The sequence below is a fragment of the Silene latifolia genome, chromosome 5, assembly GCF_048544455.1.
Source record: "Silene latifolia isolate original U9 population chromosome 5, ASM4854445v1, whole genome shotgun sequence".
In the NCBI taxonomy this organism is placed as follows: Eukaryota; Viridiplantae; Streptophyta; class Magnoliopsida; order Caryophyllales; family Caryophyllaceae; genus Silene; species Silene latifolia.
The window spans coordinates 88917432-88935566 of record NC_133530.1 but is presented as its reverse complement, the minus strand read 5'-3'; the positions used below and the strand labels follow the sequence as shown (position 1 = coordinate 88935566).

The 18135-nt window shown below is 35.9% G+C and overlaps 1 protein-coding gene across 3 annotated transcripts; it reads left to right on the top strand.

Annotated features, from left to right (window-relative positions):
* Positions 1-300: 300 nt before the first annotated feature.
* LOC141657821 (phospholipase A1-Igamma3, chloroplastic-like) lies at positions 301-17765 on the top strand. Of its 3 annotated transcripts, XM_074465166.1 has the most exons (7): positions 301-425; positions 1773-1925; positions 2672-2813; positions 4368-4474; positions 8248-8356; positions 14909-15243; positions 16433-17602. In XM_074465166.1, the coding sequence occupies exons 6-7, from the start codon at positions 15035-15037 to the stop codon at positions 17511-17513; spliced, it is 1290 nt and encodes a 429-aa protein (XP_074321267.1). In that variant the 5' UTR covers positions 301-425; positions 1773-1925; positions 2672-2813; positions 4368-4474; positions 8248-8356; positions 14909-15034; the 3' UTR covers positions 17514-17602. The 3 variants fall into 3 exon arrangements, with proteins under 3 accessions (XP_074321267.1, XP_074321268.1, XP_074321266.1); XM_074465167.1 differs by lacking the exon at positions 1773-1925 and having other exon boundaries at positions 313-425; XM_074465165.1 differs by lacking the exons at positions 301-425; positions 1773-1925; positions 2672-2813; positions 4368-4474; positions 8248-8356 and adding an exon at positions 17609-17765 and having other exon boundaries at positions 14514-15243; positions 16433-17542.
* Positions 17766-18135: the final 370 nt, after the last annotated feature.

The window sequence follows — 18135 nt, the reverse complement described above, 5'->3', positions numbered from 1 at the left end:
ATTAATATTTTATTTTTTATATATCTTATTAGATTATTATTATTAGATTATATTAATATATTATTATTAATGAATAATATTATAATAATATTTATTATTATTGGTATTATTATTATTATTATTATTATTAATATAATCTTTTTATTATTATTTGATTGATTGATTGATTGAATCGATTGATTGATTGATTGATTGAATCCATTAAGTTGATTGATTGATTCATTTCTATTGATTGATTGATTGATTCAGGACTTGAGACACTTTCGTCAAAAAACAATTTAAATATCCGTATCTGACCTGACCTGACCCGGACTCCAATCGCCCCCAAAAAAACTGCAGTTGGCGCGAAGCTCGATCAAACTCTTTCGTAAGTGCAGGAGAAAACATCAAGAAATTCCTGCGATCGAGTCGCCCTACCCAATTAGGTTAAATTTTGAATCTTTATCTATATTTCCACTAATTTTATCGATCTCTTTACTTGTTAACATTTGATAATATATCATCAATTGATCAGAAATTTATGATTCAATTATCAGAATTAGGGTTTGAAACCCAACCGCTTCTTATTTGCTCTTTGTAATTCGATGTATGTGATTTTGCTCAGTAATTAGTTTATGGTTTTCACATTGCAGTTTAAGTAGGTCATTTCATAGTGAATGTATTTTTTGATGATTTTTTTGTTATGGTGTAATCGATCAGTAGTTCTATAATGTTCCAGAGTAATTATCGCATTATCATTGAGGGTGTGTTTGGATTGAGGGATTTGGACGGAAAGGGAGGTGAGGGAATTGGAAGGATGAGAAATCCGTTGTTTGGTTAGCAAGATGAAGGTAGAGGGATTTGGAGGGGAGGGAAAATGGATCCCTCCATTTCCTTCCTACAAGGCAAATTATTTCCCCACCAACATAGGCAAGATTTGTAGGGATACAATGCTTATTGTGTGATGATAAAGAGGAGACCTATGATCATATTTTCTTTGCGTGTTCCCTTAGGGTGTGTTTGGATTGAGTGATTTGGAGGGAAAAGAAAGGGAGGGAGAGTAGGGGATTTAAAATCCCTTGTTTGGATAGCAAATGAGGGTGGAGGGAAATGGAGGGGGAGAGATTTGGAGGGATCCAATTTCCCTCCTCCAAGCCTAGTCAAAATCTCTCCACAATAGGCAAGATTTGGAGGGAAATTGTATCCAAACACCCACACCACATTCCCCCTCCCCTTCCCTTCTCTCCCTTTCTTTCCCTCCTTCCCCCTCCCCTTCCTTTCCCTCCTATTTTGGTATCCAAACAAGCCCTTAGTAAGATGTTTTTGAAGCATATGGTTGATTGGTTGATGTGGACATACCTTGGGATGATACTATGAGGTGGTGGTTGTGTAGTAGATTACTAGATTCAGATCCCTATTCCTGATACAGAGTATTGGAGCGTCCATATGTGCCCTAATTTATCATTTACGGCAAGCTAGAAATAGATGTCTCTATGAATTTAGTATGCCTACGCCTAAGTATGTGTTTGATTGTATTAAAGCTTAAATGTGTACCAGGATTAGGAACTTAGTCTTCTTGAATGTTCAGAGTAAGCATCAAAGTCTGATCAGGAGATTAGGGGGATAGTTCAGTCCTGGTATGGTGATATGAGATGCATGTAATTGATTTGGTTGATTTATAGGACTTAAATTTTCACCAAAAAAACAAAAAAAAAAACTTGTGGACCTAATCACTACATGACGGTTAATCTCGTAATTGGCAAACTTAAGTGCTCAATTACTAATTTTCGCAGTTTTGCTTGTTGATCCGAGTGTGGAGGAGCTTACATCCTCCCTTACCCCATAAAAAAAACCGCAGTCTGCTTGATGCTCGATCAAACTCTTTCATAAGCCCGGGAGAAAACATCAAGAGATTCATGCGAGTCACGTTGCCCTTACTCATTTAGGTCAATTTTTGATCCTATCTCTATGTCCAGCAATTTCATCACTCTCTTTACATGTTAACATTTGCTGATCATCAGTTCAGATTTATATGATTCAATTACTTGGCGAAATTAACTATTATCTGGTATTGGACAACCAAAACTAGGGTTTGAAATTCAATCACTTGTAGTTTGCTTTTTGTTGTTCGATGTGATTTTGCTTTGAAACGTCTGAATTGTATCTTTCTGACGCAGAAATTAATTTATGACCTTTGTATTGCAGTTTACGTCTGTAATTTCATAGGAAATATATATTTTTGACGATTTTTTTTGTTGTGCCATAAATGATCATTAGCTTTATACTGCTTCCTAGTAGTTTTTATAACATTATAGTTAAGGAGACACTCTTAAGTTCTTTCGAACTTGATTTCAGTAAAGTTCAGTTTTTTTTTTCAATAGGTATGAAAGTTTAAGTCGAATAGAACGATGCCTAACATGAACCTGAGAACTTTGGCTCCGCTAGTTCAAAGTTCAGAGTCGTACAATATTGTTAGTAAGTATGAAAATTTATGAATAATTCTGTAATCGCCAGGTAAATATTTTTGTTTGTTCTGTTACCATGAATTAAGGGCTGTAGTTTCGGGAAAAAAAGTTTATTTGAAGCCCGTAGCTGTATGATAGTGTATGGTAGTCTACTTCTGTATTTCTGTTAAGGTGTTTTTAGTTTTCTTTCCTGAGTTTCCGATTAGAAAATCATTTTTGTGCTGCAGTTGATTATCATCGAATGGCGATGCTTTATATAGTAAGGGACGATGATGTTCATCAAGAGTACGGCGGCTTCACGACCAATTGTGAAATTGCCTAATGATTTTTAAGAAGTAATAGCTCTTGAACATGAATCTCTTTGATTGGGTAAGCAATATTTCCTGGAATGTTTCATTTTCAAGCAGCACTTCTCACTCCTGAACTAATTTGACATTCTAAGCTAGCATTTAGGCTTGTGTAGCTCTGCTCTCGAACTTCTCTAATTTTCAGCCAATTGGCATTATCTTGACCTTTTGCTAAATTTACTCTAGCCAGCAGTGACATAATGTATTTATGTGCTCTTTGTGCAAACTCTTCTATCAACTTGTTAATGTTTGAAGACCTCGTTCGAACCTCATTATGTGATCTGCCATTGATGCTTGGTGGTTATAAACTGTTGCATAGACGCCAGCCCTTAAATCAAGTGGGGGTCAAAGTATAAAAATATTGCAAAATTGTCAGTACTAGGTTTCAAACCCTAGACATGTATGTGGAATGTAGTAGCAAAACAACTGAGCAAATCTAACATGCTGCAACGTTGCTACTGGAAAACATAATTATTCTGAATCAAATGGAGTCTTGGGACCCCGTATCCATTAATGTGGCTTCATCACCGGTTATAAAGATAATTCGCCCGTGGCATTTTACAAGACATACAATATGAATAAATAAAGCTGTAAATGAAGCGTTTTGGTAGTTTAAAAAATTCCGGAATGTCAAGATTTTGGGCGAGAGGTGATACTATTTAGGATTGTGTAAATTCGAGCTTAGTCAGTGGTGAGAAAACTTTACTTTTGGTCTCTAGGATGGGAGTACGCATCCTAGCATGCACGAGAATATTGCCTTTCAAACTCTTGTGCTTATATTTTCACCTACTCAACCTTAATTTGGATTGGGATTGTTCAGGTCCTTTTTTGCTGTAGTCTTCTAATTTTCCATCTTCCAAATAGCTGAACGTTAGATGAGTTTCCGTGTATTCTAGAGTATTGTTCCATATTAATTGCCATGAGCCCATGGCAAATTCTGCGATTCTGCCCTTAACTTAGAAGATTATTGTCTGGAAATTGTGCTGGTTAATTGAGTAATTGAGTCAAATTAATAGGAAATCCTGTTGAATACTTGCTGCAAAGGACTAAAAAGAAATATAATTTGTCAAAAAAAAGATCCATTTCCTTTGGTTCTATGTTCCTATCCTGAAATAATAACTTGAGTTCGTATAGGCATTTTAGATGCCGCTATTGAGATAGCGCGACACTGGCAAAGAGTTTTCTTATGTATCCGTAACTGGACTCAGTCTGGGTTACTTGAACTTTCTATGAAATTACACATGGAGTTGGGTTTCTGTGTTAGTATAATAGAAGTGTCTAAAAGATCGGTTGATTGTATGTTTGTATGTGTATAATCTGAATTCCTACCTCCATCTACACACCATTTATTTCTGGGTCCTAACTCTTGATTCCCCAGCTCAGTAATCACACCCATAATAAATATGCACAGTACAGAACATTTGTTTGACTTTGAAGTTGAATATCAAATAGTTCTCGCGCAAATGTCAGTCATTTGGTTTCTTTTATTAATCTGTCTGTTAACTTTAACGGACTACTCACTGAATGCAATGGGTCTGATGAGATAAACACTAATTTATATGGTGCTGTATGTTAGGAGCAATCGTCAAAGTTTCAGTTGCAGCTTAGTTTTCTGGTAATCAACAACAAGGGATCGCACACATTTTCAAAAGGCTTTGAAATGAGTCTCTGATTTTGCACAAGGTACGCTTATGTGTCCCCTTCTCATTTTGTTTGACTAATTACACATGTAATTTGGAAGTTATAACAATGAAATATATACATCCTAGTGCAGAAGCTGAAGGATAAAATGCAATTAATTATTTAATTATACTCAGAATCTGGGGTAATAATGCTTAGTTGAGTAAGCAGAAGCCTCGTCCTGTTTTGTGCGGGCTGCAACTTAAGCTCTGCCCGTCTATTGCTAGTTAACTCTTTCACACATTCTTTCTGGAGACAGAATTTCTGTTGTTTGTTTTTTGTTCCCTTAGGATACCCCCCTGGCCTCCCCCTTTTATCCTCTATTTGCCTTTGTCATGGTATTAACTTTAGGCTGCAACACTGCATCGTGCTCACTTTGTCTTTTGACTTAAGTGAGTGCTATTTTGTATCGATACATGTGTGTGGATCACTAACACGTTCAATTGTGATGTTATTTCATGAGGCAGAATTGATAGGAATGGGGCCGCTGTTACTACTTCATGCAATCATACATTACCACAAATTCAATCTGTTGAGCACAACTATAGATAGAACTACGCTTAAAATAAAAGTAAATTAACAACTTAACCGTGATGTGTTTTTACTTATCAACACCTCGGAGATGGTAGATATGGGTAAATCTGGTTAGATAAGTTATAATCTTTGTGACATCTTGCCACTGGCAGATCTGCCTATAATAGGTTCCAGACTTACAGACTCACAGGCACTGTGAAACTAATATTTTGTGCATTTTGCCATTATTTGTGCTAAAAAATTTAGATGTACAAGTTTTGTATCACATTCAATATATTTAGAAAAATTCATAGGATCATGTACAGATTTTTTCCTGGATCTGCCAGTACGTCTTGGATAGTTATGGCTTTCCTTTCGAACTTCACTACAGAAAAGTCCATCTCTGTTGTCTGTTTGCATGAACTTGAAATGTGAGGGCTTATCCACTTTTTATTGTAAGAAGGGTTTTGGCTTTGTCTAGAAGACATGCGGATACGTAAGACTACGTGTCTCTACCTGAGTGGCTTGACCAGAGATCTTTATCATCGCTTGCGCAGTAATATAACTTCACACTCTTGTATAGCTTCCTAAACTGCTAACTTAATAGTAAGGGTATTGTAAATGACTAAATGTTACGGTTTTAGTAGTAGAAGTTCCTATAAGATTGATGTGCATGGTACACCAACTGAACTGAACTTTACTTTCCATGGTATTTAGAGTTTAGTAAAACTAAATAGTACTCCATAGTATTTATACTGCCGTGGTATACTTTCAAATTTATTATCATTATATTATATTCCGTTGAGAATAATATTCGGCTGACAATATTTCCTCTAATCTACCACATATACATAGCCCTAGCTTGAACTCTCTTTAGCTATCATGCAGCGGTGTGCCAGCATGGGACCTTTTCCAGGGTCCCGTGAACGGATTTGTTTAGGTGTATTTTGATTCAATTTTTAAGTAAAAATAGTGTAAACTTATAGTTTCATGTAGAAATAGGTATTAAATTTTCTTTGGTACCCAGCTTCCGGATCTGCTACTGCTATTATTGTGAGACCGTCTCATACGAGAGTTAGTGTACATATGTAGCCGGTAGCCCTAGCTTGAACTCTCTTCAGTTAAACAGCATGTTTTATTAAACAAGTTAGCATTTCGTCCTTTTTACCAAGTGTAGTGCTTTCCTTAGAGCTAATGCATTTGCTGTTTTTCTGTGAATGCAATTTCTTTTGGCTCATTTTACTCATCTATAGAAGTTTGTTAACAAGAAATGACATATTCTCATTTCAATGGATTTTTCAGTATTTCTATTTGATTATAAGCATTGAGAAATGCTACATATTCAGATAAGAACTCTGGATGAAAATACAATAGCATGCTTTTTACTTTTTTCATTAGAACTAATGGAGTAGATTATGATACTGTATCGATTCCCGCCTCTGGCTATTAAGGTGAACTTGTTAAACACGGTAGTATTGGTCATTGGAAAACATCTGCCACGACTTGGATTAAGTTACAAGGACCAACTGCGAAATGAATAATAAAACCGCTGATAATTACTATGCATGGGATCAACCTATTGGACTCTCTTAGAGATCGAAACTCTATTCCAAGTAAAGAAAAAGGTTTGTAAATAGTTATAGGTTAGGGAGGCTCGGGATATATTCAAGCTACACCAGAAAATATGGAAAAAAAAGGAGAAAGAAGAGCCATTGATCGGAAATGTAACTGATTCAGGATTTCAGGGCTATATTTGATGAAATTATGTCTAAAAATCTTCCAGTAATCATGTCTTTATCATTTAACCATAAAAAAGTGCAACTTCGCCCAAACTAAGATGATTTGATAATGTATTGATTGGTTATGGTTGGTCCATGTTGTCCAGTTTGGATCTTCACTTTACGGCTTACCTATCTTCTTGGAGTGTTTCATTTTCAAGCAGCTCTTCTCACTCCTGAATTAATTTGACATTCTTAGCGTACATGCCGTCTCTTAGGCTTGTGTAACTACGCCCTCGAACTTCTCTAGTTTTCAGCCGATTGGCATTGTCTTGATCGTTTGCCAAATTACTCTGGTATTATGTAATATATGTGTTCTTTGTAGCCAGTCGTTAAATCAAGTGGGGTCAAAATATAAAAATATTGCAAAATTGTCAGTACTAGCTTTCAGACCCTAGTCCTAGACATTTATGTGGAATGTAGTAGCAAAACAACTGAGCAAACATAACATGCTGCTACTTTGCTACTGGAAAACATATTTATTCTGAATTAAGTGGAGTCTTGCGACTGCCACATATCCATCAATGGGGCTCCGTCACTGGTTATAAAGGTGGTTCACCTGCGTTTTGGTAGTTCCGAAATTTCCAGAAAACTTCAAGATTTTGGGCGATAGTGCGATACTATTAAGGATCGTGTAAATTTGGGTTTAGTCAGTTTTGAGAAAGCTTTACTTTTGCTCTCTAGGATGGGGCTACGAATCCTCGCACACACAATTTGTATTTTTTTTTTTTTTTTAAACAAATTTTTAGCGTTATGTATCTCTAACCTCTACAATATTGCCTCCCAAACTCTTGTGATTACATTTTCGCCGCCTCAACTTTTATTTGGATTGATTGTGTATTTTGTATTGTTAGTCTTCTAATTTTCTATCTTCCAAATAGCTGAACGTTAAATGAGTTTCCGTGTACTCTAGAGAATTGTTCCATTTCAATTGTCATGGCAAATTCTGGGATTCTGCCCTTAACTTAGATGATTATTGTCTGGAAATTGTGCTGGTTAGTTGAGTAGTCGAGTCAAATTAATTAGGAAATCCTGTCGAATGCTTCCGCTGGCAAAGAGTTTGCTTATGTTGTTCTGTAAGTTTTCAAACTAGCATAATGTATCTGCATACCAAGGTAACTGAACGTAGTCTGGCCGCTGGCGTTAACTTTATGTGAAAAAGTACACATGGAGTTTGGTTTTTCTGTTAGTACAATAGAAGTGTCTAAAATAATGGTTGATCATATGCCTATGATCTGAATTCCTGCTTTCATCTACATACCATTTATTTCCGGGTCTTTACTCTTGATTCCTCTGCTCCTTATTCACCTATAATCTGCACAGTACAGAAGATCTGTTTTGAAGGTGGATATCAATTAGTTAGCGCGAAAGTGTCTCTCATATTGTTTCTTCTATTGATCTGTCTGTTAACTTCAACGTACTACTTATTGATTACAAATGGTCTGATGAGATAAACTCTAATTTATATGGTGCTGCAAATGTTAGGAGCAATTCTCAAAGGTTCTAGTAGCAGCATGGTTTTCTGGTAATCTACAAGGGATCATCCCGCAATTTTCAAATAGCCTTGAAATGAGTTTCTCTGATTTAGTATAAGGTATGCTTCTTTGTTTCCTTCTCGTGCTGTTTTACTAATTAAATTTATAAGTTGTAACAATGAAATATGTACATCCTACAGCAGAAGCTGAAGGATAAAATGCAATTAATTATCTAATTATACTCAGAACTTGGAGTAATACTGCTTAGTTGAGTAAGCATAAGCCTTGTACCTTTGTGATGCTTGCAACTTTAGCTCTTCCCTTCTCTGGCTAGTTAACTCTGTCACATGTTCTTTTTGGAGAAATAATTTACATTGTTTCTTTTGCACTTTGGGAATTAGGATAATCCCCTTTTATCTCCCATTGGTCTTATAGTCATGGTATTAAATTTGGGCCGCGACACTACATTGTGTTCACTGTCATATTAACATGTGTGAGTGGATGAGTAACACACTAACACCCAATGAGCATATTGGGGGACACGTGGGTGTGGATCACTAACACCTTTATTTCAAATATTTTGGAGAATATAATACTGGAGGAGTGGAGAGCCCACAATTAGAGTGACCATATGTTATTTCAGGAGTTAGAATTGACAGGAATGGGGCTGCTGGGTGCCATGCACATGTTTATTACTACTACTACTACTACTACTACATGCAATCATACATTCACACAAATTCAATCTGTTGACCACAGCTGCTTTATAGATTAACCATAAAAGATAGTTAAAAATTTACCCTTGATGTGTTTTTACTTATCAACACCTCGGAGATGGTATATATGGGTAAATCTAAGTTAGATAAAAGTATATAACCTTTTTGACGTCTTGCCACTAGCGGATATACCTAATAGGTTTTGGGGTAACCGAATCACAGGCACCGTGAAACTAAATTATTTTGTGCATTTTCCCCATTATTTGTGATAAACAATTAGATGTACAAGTTTTGTATCACACTCAATATATTTAGAAAAACCCATAGGACCCCATAAAATCTTTTTTCTAGATCTGCCAGTGCATCTTCGATAGTTATGTCTTTCCTTTAGAACTTCACTACAGAAAAGTCCTTCTCTGTTGTCTCTTTACATGAACTTGAATTGTGAGGGCTTCTCCACTTTTTATTGTACTAGCTAGGAGTAGCTCGATTAAGAAAGGTTCGGGCTTTGCCTAGAAGACATACAGATACGTAATGTCTTTACGTGTCTCTAGCTGAGTGGCTTGACCAGAGATATTTATTATCGTTTGAGCAGTAATATAACTTCGCTCTTTTGTATAGCATGCTAAACTGCTAACTTAATTGTAAGGGTATTGTAAATGTTACGGTTTTAGTAGTAGTTCCTTTTAAGACTGCGATGCGCATGGTACACCAACTGAACTACACTTAAACTTTCATGGTATTTACAAATTTATTATCATTATATTCCGTTGAGAATAATATTCGGCTGACAATATTTCCTCCAACCTACCATACATACATAGCCCTAGCTTGAACTCTCTTTAGCTATCATGTAGTGGCGTGCCGTCATGAGACATTTTCCAGCTCCCGTGAACGAATGTTTTTTTGGTGTATTTTGATTCAATTTTTAAGTAAAAATAGAGTAAACTTTATATATTCATGTAGAAATAGGTATCATATTTTTCTTGGTACCCAGCTTCTGGATCTGCTACTGCCATCATGTGAGAGGTCTCACAATAAGATTATTGTGATTGTGATAGCATCTCATATGAGAGTTATTGTACATTTGTACATATACCGTCTCATATGAGAGTTATTGTATTATTATTTATTAAACAAGTTAGCCCTTTTCGTCCTTTTTTACAAAGTGTAGTGCTTTCCTCAGAGCCAATGCCAAACCAAAATCTCTTTAATTTTTCAACCCCACCAGCCGTGACATGTAGCCTAATTGTGTAAATTAAGTGTATATACTTTCTCTGATATGGAAGGTTTGTCTGGTTTGCATCCTCCTTCAGTTAGAATTATTGTACTGTGTTCAGCAAGATATAGGTCCTTATTACTTTCAAAACACTTTTGAAGCTATAAATTACTTCCAGAAGTATGACATCCATGTGAACATAATTTAAATTGTCTGAAACCAAATTGCTTTTAAATCTACTGTTAGATGTTCATGAATTTGCTGTTTTATGTAAATGCAGTTTTTTTGGCTCATTTTACTCATATCTATAGAAGTTTGTTAACCAAAAATGACATATATTCTCATTTCAATGGATTTTTCATCGTTTCATTTTTTATTTGATTATAAGCATTGAGTAATGCTACATATTCAGATAAGTATTCTGAATACAACAGCATGCTTTTTACCTTTTTCATTAGAACTAATGAAGTAGATCATAATACTGTATCCATTCCGCCTCTAGCTATTATGGTTAACTTGTTAAACGCGGTAGTATTGGTCATTGGAAAACAACACTGTACCACAACATTTTGTTAAAAACTTTTTAAGGTTTCCGTGATCGCGGATATAGGCACTGACCGCATTTATGACCCCACGACTTAGATTAGGTTGCAAGGATCAACTCAGAAATGAATACTAAAACCGCTGATTAATACTATGCATGGGATTAGTCTATCGGGCTCTCTTAAGGACTGAAACTCTATTCCAAGTAAAGAAAAAGACTTGGAAATTGTTATAGGCTAGAGGCTGGGGATATATTCAAGCTACACTAGAAAATAAGTGAAAAGAAGAAGAAAGAAGAGCCATTGATCAGAAGTGCAACTGATTAAGGATTTCAGGGCTATATTTGATGAAATTATGTCTAAAAGTCTCCCAGTAATCATGTCTTTATCATTTAACCACAAAAAAAGTGCAACTTCACCCAAAACTAAGATAATTTTTAATTTTTAATTTTTTTTTTTTTTTGGTTTGTGGGGGGGGGGGGGAACAATCGGGTTAAAACTAAGATAAGTTGATAATGTATTGATTATGGTTGGTTCATGTTGTCCAGTTTGGATCTTCACTTTACGGCTTTACCTATCTTGTAATGACCATTTGATGGATCTTTGGTTGTCTTCACATAGATGTTTACTGAAATTTCTGTCTCTTACACACGTCTTATCTCTAATCTTAATCAAAGGTTTAAGCTGATAATTAGACTCAATTACTGGTTTTATACCTTAATATCGCTCACTCAAATATCCTATAGGTTTGAAAAGTGTATAGTCAACTACTCGTGAAATTTTTGAGGCTTCCGTTTGAAGACTACCTTGTGAAAGAACTATCACAAGCAAAGCACTGATTGATGCTTATTCAATAGTTTAACTTAACGTGACCCGTAGATCTTAGGTTCGAAACTTTGGTTATTGCCCTTTCGGACTTGTGTCTATGTCCAACCGAAGTCTGGATTAAATTTGATTGTCACTGCTACACCAATCAAAAATATTATAGTATCTCAGATCATATCTTTGATATTTTCCTTTCTAACCTAGGACCGAATGTCACTCGTTAGTTCATTTGCTTTGTTGTGATGATAAGTTTTGGCTGCTTTGAATCTGTTGTCTATTTTGTACATTACATCACATGAGTCTTCTTCTACCCTTTTTCATTGTATGTCAATTATTGAACTGCCAAATTTTAATGCCGTGTTCTAAATTTCCACATTTACATAAGGCGCACGTTTATTTCTCTCTTTATCCTGATCTAAGGTCAAGCCCTCAGCAGTCTCCTACCTTTCATTTATCGTTTATTTTTTTTTTTTTTTTTTTTTTTTTTTTTTTTGACAAGACTTTCATTTATCAGTTGGTGACTTGGTGGTGCTGAATTTATAGTTTAGTGAGAAAGCAGGATTTTTCAACTATACGTCCAGGAATCAACCATTAGTGTTTTAGACTATAAACTTTTCGTAAAGGGTAGCTGGGGAACTATGTCTATATAGTAAAGAGTCGAAGTAAAAATAGTGCGTGAAAATGAGCCTTACCGAGTAATTTTTTCAAAATGAGGAAGTTGGGCTAAATTGTGAATTTGTCATTTTATTGGAATTTAATTTTGTTTCTTGTACACCATAAAAATGGATGGTTGGAAGAATTGATTTATCGCCCTTATTTATGAAGTTCTGTTTTCTAAAGCGAGGAATTGTTTTTTCATAAAATTAATTTGATCGAAGCAATAAAAGGTATACAAGATGTTAGTTGGGGTAAGATTATTGGTAGTTTTGAGACAAGACTTTGGTAAGTCTTAAGACAAGACTTACTCAAAACTACCAATAATCTACCCTAAGTAACCTTGTCCTTATGTCTTTATCTAGTGATTTAGGACTCTTACAAGGTAAGAGATTAGGGCACAAGTAACCTTGTCCTTAGTATTCATATGATTCGTATTAAAAGTTTAGTTAATTTAGCGATTCATTATTATCCTATGTCTTTATCTAGTGGTCTTTGTTTTTTTAATCATAACCAAGAATACAAGGAGACTTGACTTATTATTGTATCAGTAATGTTTTTTTTACGGAGGATAGGAGGGGTGGTCAAAAGTCAAACTGCAAGTAGCTCATACTTCAATTATTTAAGTTTGGTTGCACTTGCTTGGAGGGAGATAACTTATACAAAATTTTGGTGTAGCGAACTTTCTTTTTGTAGTTTAATATGGAATATTTGCTTAGGCCGTAGATTCCAAGATTTCCGGTAGTAGAATTAGATAATTTTAGCTATTTTTTTGGAATTTGGGGTAGCGAATATCCAAATATTACCTCTTACTATAATGTAGCTCTTACAATGGTTAAAAGGCAAGATCAAAAGAGAGAAAGGTAGATGAAACTTGGCAATGAAGGGATGAGAAGCGGGTGATGGCGAACTTTCACACATCACCATAGAGGGAACTAAAGTATTGGATATTGGTTTCGGTGACTGACTCACGGTTTTGGTATAGGTTGCTGCGACTTAATATTATTCAATGTGATTATTATTGTCTCAAAATATCCTAAAATGTGATCTTGCGGATTTTCAAACCTTTATGACACGGTCATGTTTATTTGACTACTACAATGGTTCTCTTTCCCCTTTCCTAACCCGAAACTCTTTTACATCCTCACCCTTCACCAACCCAAGCTTGGATTTTCATAGCAAGTCTTCGTTTACTTCTTGGTTATCCCAATTTGGAATAATGGTACCTTGTATTCCTTTTCTGGTTACTATTTGCTAGAGGTGGTAAAAGCTGACCCGATCCAAGGAACCCGAACCGACCCGCCTGAAACCCGACCCGATACAACATGGAAATTGGCTGAACCGAAACCGAACCGACCCGACCTAAACCGACCCGATAACCGATAGTAGCCTTATTTTCTCCAACCCGAACCCGAACTGAACCGACCCGACCCGTGACCTGATATTTTCTCAACCCGATAGATGACTCGATAATGAACTAGCATAATAATGGTTTAAATAACACCAAATTGACATTCATCTTCATTATTTTCACTTAAAACTATAATTAATACACCTACCCATTATTTAAACATGAAATTATCATCTAAAACTAAATATATAAGATAAAATGTATGCTGATAACGTGACCCGACACTGCCCGTTAGTGACCCGACCCGACTTGCCACCCGTTTATGAACCGACCCGAAGATGACCCGGCATGAACCGAACCGACCCGAACCCGTCACTCACCCGACATAACCCGAACCCGATATGACCCGACCTGTTTTGACCCGACCCGTAACCGACCGGAGTGACCCGATTGCCACCTCTACTATTTGCTAAACTTTTTTCTCCAAATATCTTACCCTTTTTGTTATTTAGTACTACTTTTCAGTTCACATGTGTATACTTTATACTTTTATTTGTCACCATGTATCACATTGAGTTTTTATAATATTCACGTTGAGTGTTATGTATATAATATTAAAGATTTAAATAAATTTTATGCTTCACGTGAATATTCTCTCTAAGGTGTTATATACCAATTTTATGTGTATACCTTCTATGTGCATTATTGAACTTTATTTTAATTTTTGTTTTGTTTTAATGTTTAATAAACTAATTACATCAAATTAGCTTTCATTTTAAACTATTTCTTCATGTCATTATTTTTTGAGATTTGAAAATAAGCTGCTATTTAAGTAGCGACTTTACCCTCAAATCTCAAGAAATGATGATGTGGACTTATTGGCGAGAAATAATTTGAAATGGATTCTAATTTGATAAATAATTTTATAAAAATGCACTAGAAAAAAAAACTTTGTTTCGGTTGGTTGCAAACTCTTATTTGAGTTATTTCCCTTCATAATCCTTCCAAGTATTTTTCAGTATATATAGGAGTATAAAGGAGCTGTACATAGCATTATTATCACATACACCATTTTAGTCTCTTTTTTTTTTTTCCATCATAACATAATAAAACAATGGAGTAATATCTATTAAAAACCTTTTGTCATAGATATAAGTTTGCTTGCTATTGTACTTGCATTTAATCTCTTTTCCATGGCTTCCTTACTCATCTCTCCAAACATTACTAGTAGCTTATCGTTAGAACCTAATCATCAAATTTTTCTTCAGCCATGGACACTTGACAAAACCTTTAACTATGCCTGCCTTTTTAATAGACCTCGTGTTTCCAAAGCGAAAAAAATGATTAGAAGTGCATTAGTGCAGGACTTATCTGATGTCATAGCAGAAACAGCAAAAACTGTGAGAGAACTAAGCGGATATGAGAAGGATCACAAGGTAGAGGATCCTGAACTTGAAGATGCTAGGCTTTTGCAAGACATATGGAAGGAGATGCATGGGTGCGATGATTGGGAAGGGCTGTTAGACCCCATGAACTCGCATCTTAGACGAGAAATTATCCGGTATGGGGAGTTTGCTCAATCTTCTTATGACTCGTTCGACTTTGATCCTCACTCTAAGTACTGTGGTTCTTGCCATTATCCCATTGCTGGTTTCTTTGAAAAGATGGATATGATGCATTATGGTTATCGTATGTGCCGGTATGTACTCTCAAAGCTCATCTGTTTTTTTTTACACATTTTAGTACGAAGTAAATATTATGGAGATGGAAACGAACTAGAGCTCAAGTACATGAAGAAATCACTTCTCCACAGTCCACACACTTTACGTAGCATCTATTGAACTTTTTTTTGTTCACAACTGATTTTATTGAAGGCGTAAAGCCGACATCTGCGAAAAAAACAGAAAGAGGAGAACCTCCATTATCACCGAGAGCACAGTTCTCAAACCAAGAACAAAAATCGTTGAAAAGATAAATTCGTAAATGCCTATGTTCTAGTCATATTATTCTTTCTATGCCAGTAGAAATACGGCATGCCAATAGGCTACTGCTACCAGGGTAATTTAAGGCTGTCCAAGGTAGGGGTTTGCCAAAAAAAAAAATAATGAATTTTGATTTAAAAAACCGCCCTTTTTTAGGTTCAGTTAATTGAACCGTTTTGATAAATAGGCTTTCTTGACACTCAAGCGGCTTGGTGTATGTTCGAAATTTTAGAAAAAAGCGACTAATTTAATCAAAAACATGTAAACTGATTTTTGGTAAAGCTTATTAGTGAGGGTTTGTCTTGAGGTAAAATAATTGATGAAAAAGTGAAGATATCATTAGAAAAAGTGATCATAAAGTAAATGGTTAACCACAAATCTAACTGTTGTAAAAGGTTAATTGAACTGTTTGTGATTTGAAACGGTTGAGTTTATGTTGGATTTTGCTAAAACTAAACCACACCCAAATTGATTGAAATTATTGGTTTGGTGAACTGAACTTGTTTCTGCACACCCCTAGTCCAAAGATATTCCTTAATTTTTGAAATTATTTTTGGGGTTTAGTACTAAGGTTGACAGGTTTCGAACAAGTTAATGAGTATCACTTCTCATAGTTCTCAATTAGTTTACCAACTAACCTTGCTGAGATATTTGAAAATCTTGTTGGATGCTACCTTTTTTTTGGCACATTCTATTTATTTATTAATGTTAATGTTTTAACAGTTAATGACGTTACCGGCTAAGAGCTAAGCTAGATGATATATACAGTCCTAACAATGGGGCCTTTGAACCTATTATGAGACATTAGAAGTATAATTAATGAAACACTTGTTTGATGCTGTATTTCTGTGCTGTCTATACATTGATTTGTGGTGTTGGTTTCAAACTCTTGATCTACGCATGCAGATACCTCTATGCGACCTCAAACATCAATCTACAGAAGTTCTTTCAAAGGTCAAACAGCATAAGGAGTATATGGAGCCCCCATGCCAATTGGATGGGATATGTTGCAGTTACCGATGATGAAGACGAGATTAAAAGGCTCGGCCGGCGGGACATACTCATCGTTTGGAGAGGTACAGTTACCTACCTAGAGTGGATCCATGACCTCAAGAACATTCTCCGACCTGTCCAATTTAGAGACAACCCTCATGTTCAAATTGAAACCGGGTTTTATGATTTATACACCACAAAAGAGGAAAAGTGCACGTTTTGCTCCTTTTCGGCTAGGGAACAAGTCTTAGCTGAAGTCAAGCGACTTGTTGAGCAATACAAAGGTGAAGAGCTTAGCATTACAGTCACTGGGCATAGTTTAGGTGGAGCTCTTGCTCTTTTAAGTGCCTATGACATAGCTGAAATGAGACTCAATATCGTACATGATGATGAGTCTAATAAACCGAAGAAAATCCCAATCTCGGTGATTTCCTATGGGAGTCCTCGAGTTGGAAACCTTAAGTTTAAGGAAAGATGTGATGAGCTCGGTGTTAAGCAGCTTCGAGTCATCAATGTCCATGACAAGGTCCCTACCATGCCAGGCCTCATTGCCAATGAAAAGAACAAACTACAAAAATATCTGGAGGACACTATTCATTTCCCTTGGAGTTATGCTCATGTAGGGACTGAGTTTGCTCTGGACCAAACCCACTCTCGTTTTCTTAAGTCGAGTTCAGACATGGCGAGTGCCCACAACCTTGAGGCACTCCTGCATTTAGTAGATGGTTATCAAGGAAAAGGCCGGAAATTTAGGTTGGCCACTAAGAGGGATATTGCTCTTGTTAACAAAGACTGTAATTTGTTGAAGAGTGAGTATGGTGTTCCTCCGAAGTGGAGGCAAGACCATAACAAAGGGATGGTGAGGAATAGTGAAGGCCGTTGGGTCAGGCCAGATCGGTCTAGGGTCGAAGCTCATCCAGCGGACACTGCCCATCACTTTGCGCAAGCCATGAAGATTGCACATGATCCCTCATACGATTTCTTCTTACCCTAGTTTAAGAGATGATAGCCCTTACAACTCACGTCAGCCAACTTTGGTGTCGAAATGTTGATTTAAGGCAGCCTTCTTTTGTTCTTTGTTGTGGACAGTCCAGCCTCTTAGACTAGAGTCTTCTTCATTCTGTGCAAATACGTATTAGTGTAATACTCCGTATTAGTTTGTGTAAATGAATCAACAATGGACCAACAATGTAATTTGCTCAAACAATTAATCGTTCATCAGTGACAGGCGGTAGATATACTGTTACTTCCTCTGTCCCCAATCATTTGTTTACTTTTGATTAAATATCTCTCACAAATAATAATAAAAAAACAAATAAATGAATGGGACAAAGAGAATACATTAAATTTTGTTGAGTTTACCAATTCGGTACTTATTAAGTGGAGTACAAAACCGCAAATGAACATCCTCGCAAAAACGAAACACTCGTAGCAGTAGTAATGTTGTTCTCTTGGAAAGCGTCGTACAATATAAAACGAATGAAATGTATAAACTATTATACAAATACAATATTCTGAAAATAATTGGAATGCTTACTGTTTCTCGTTGATAATGATCCAGATATAAACAAATATCGACTATTAATAATACAAAGATATTACAATGTCGACTATAT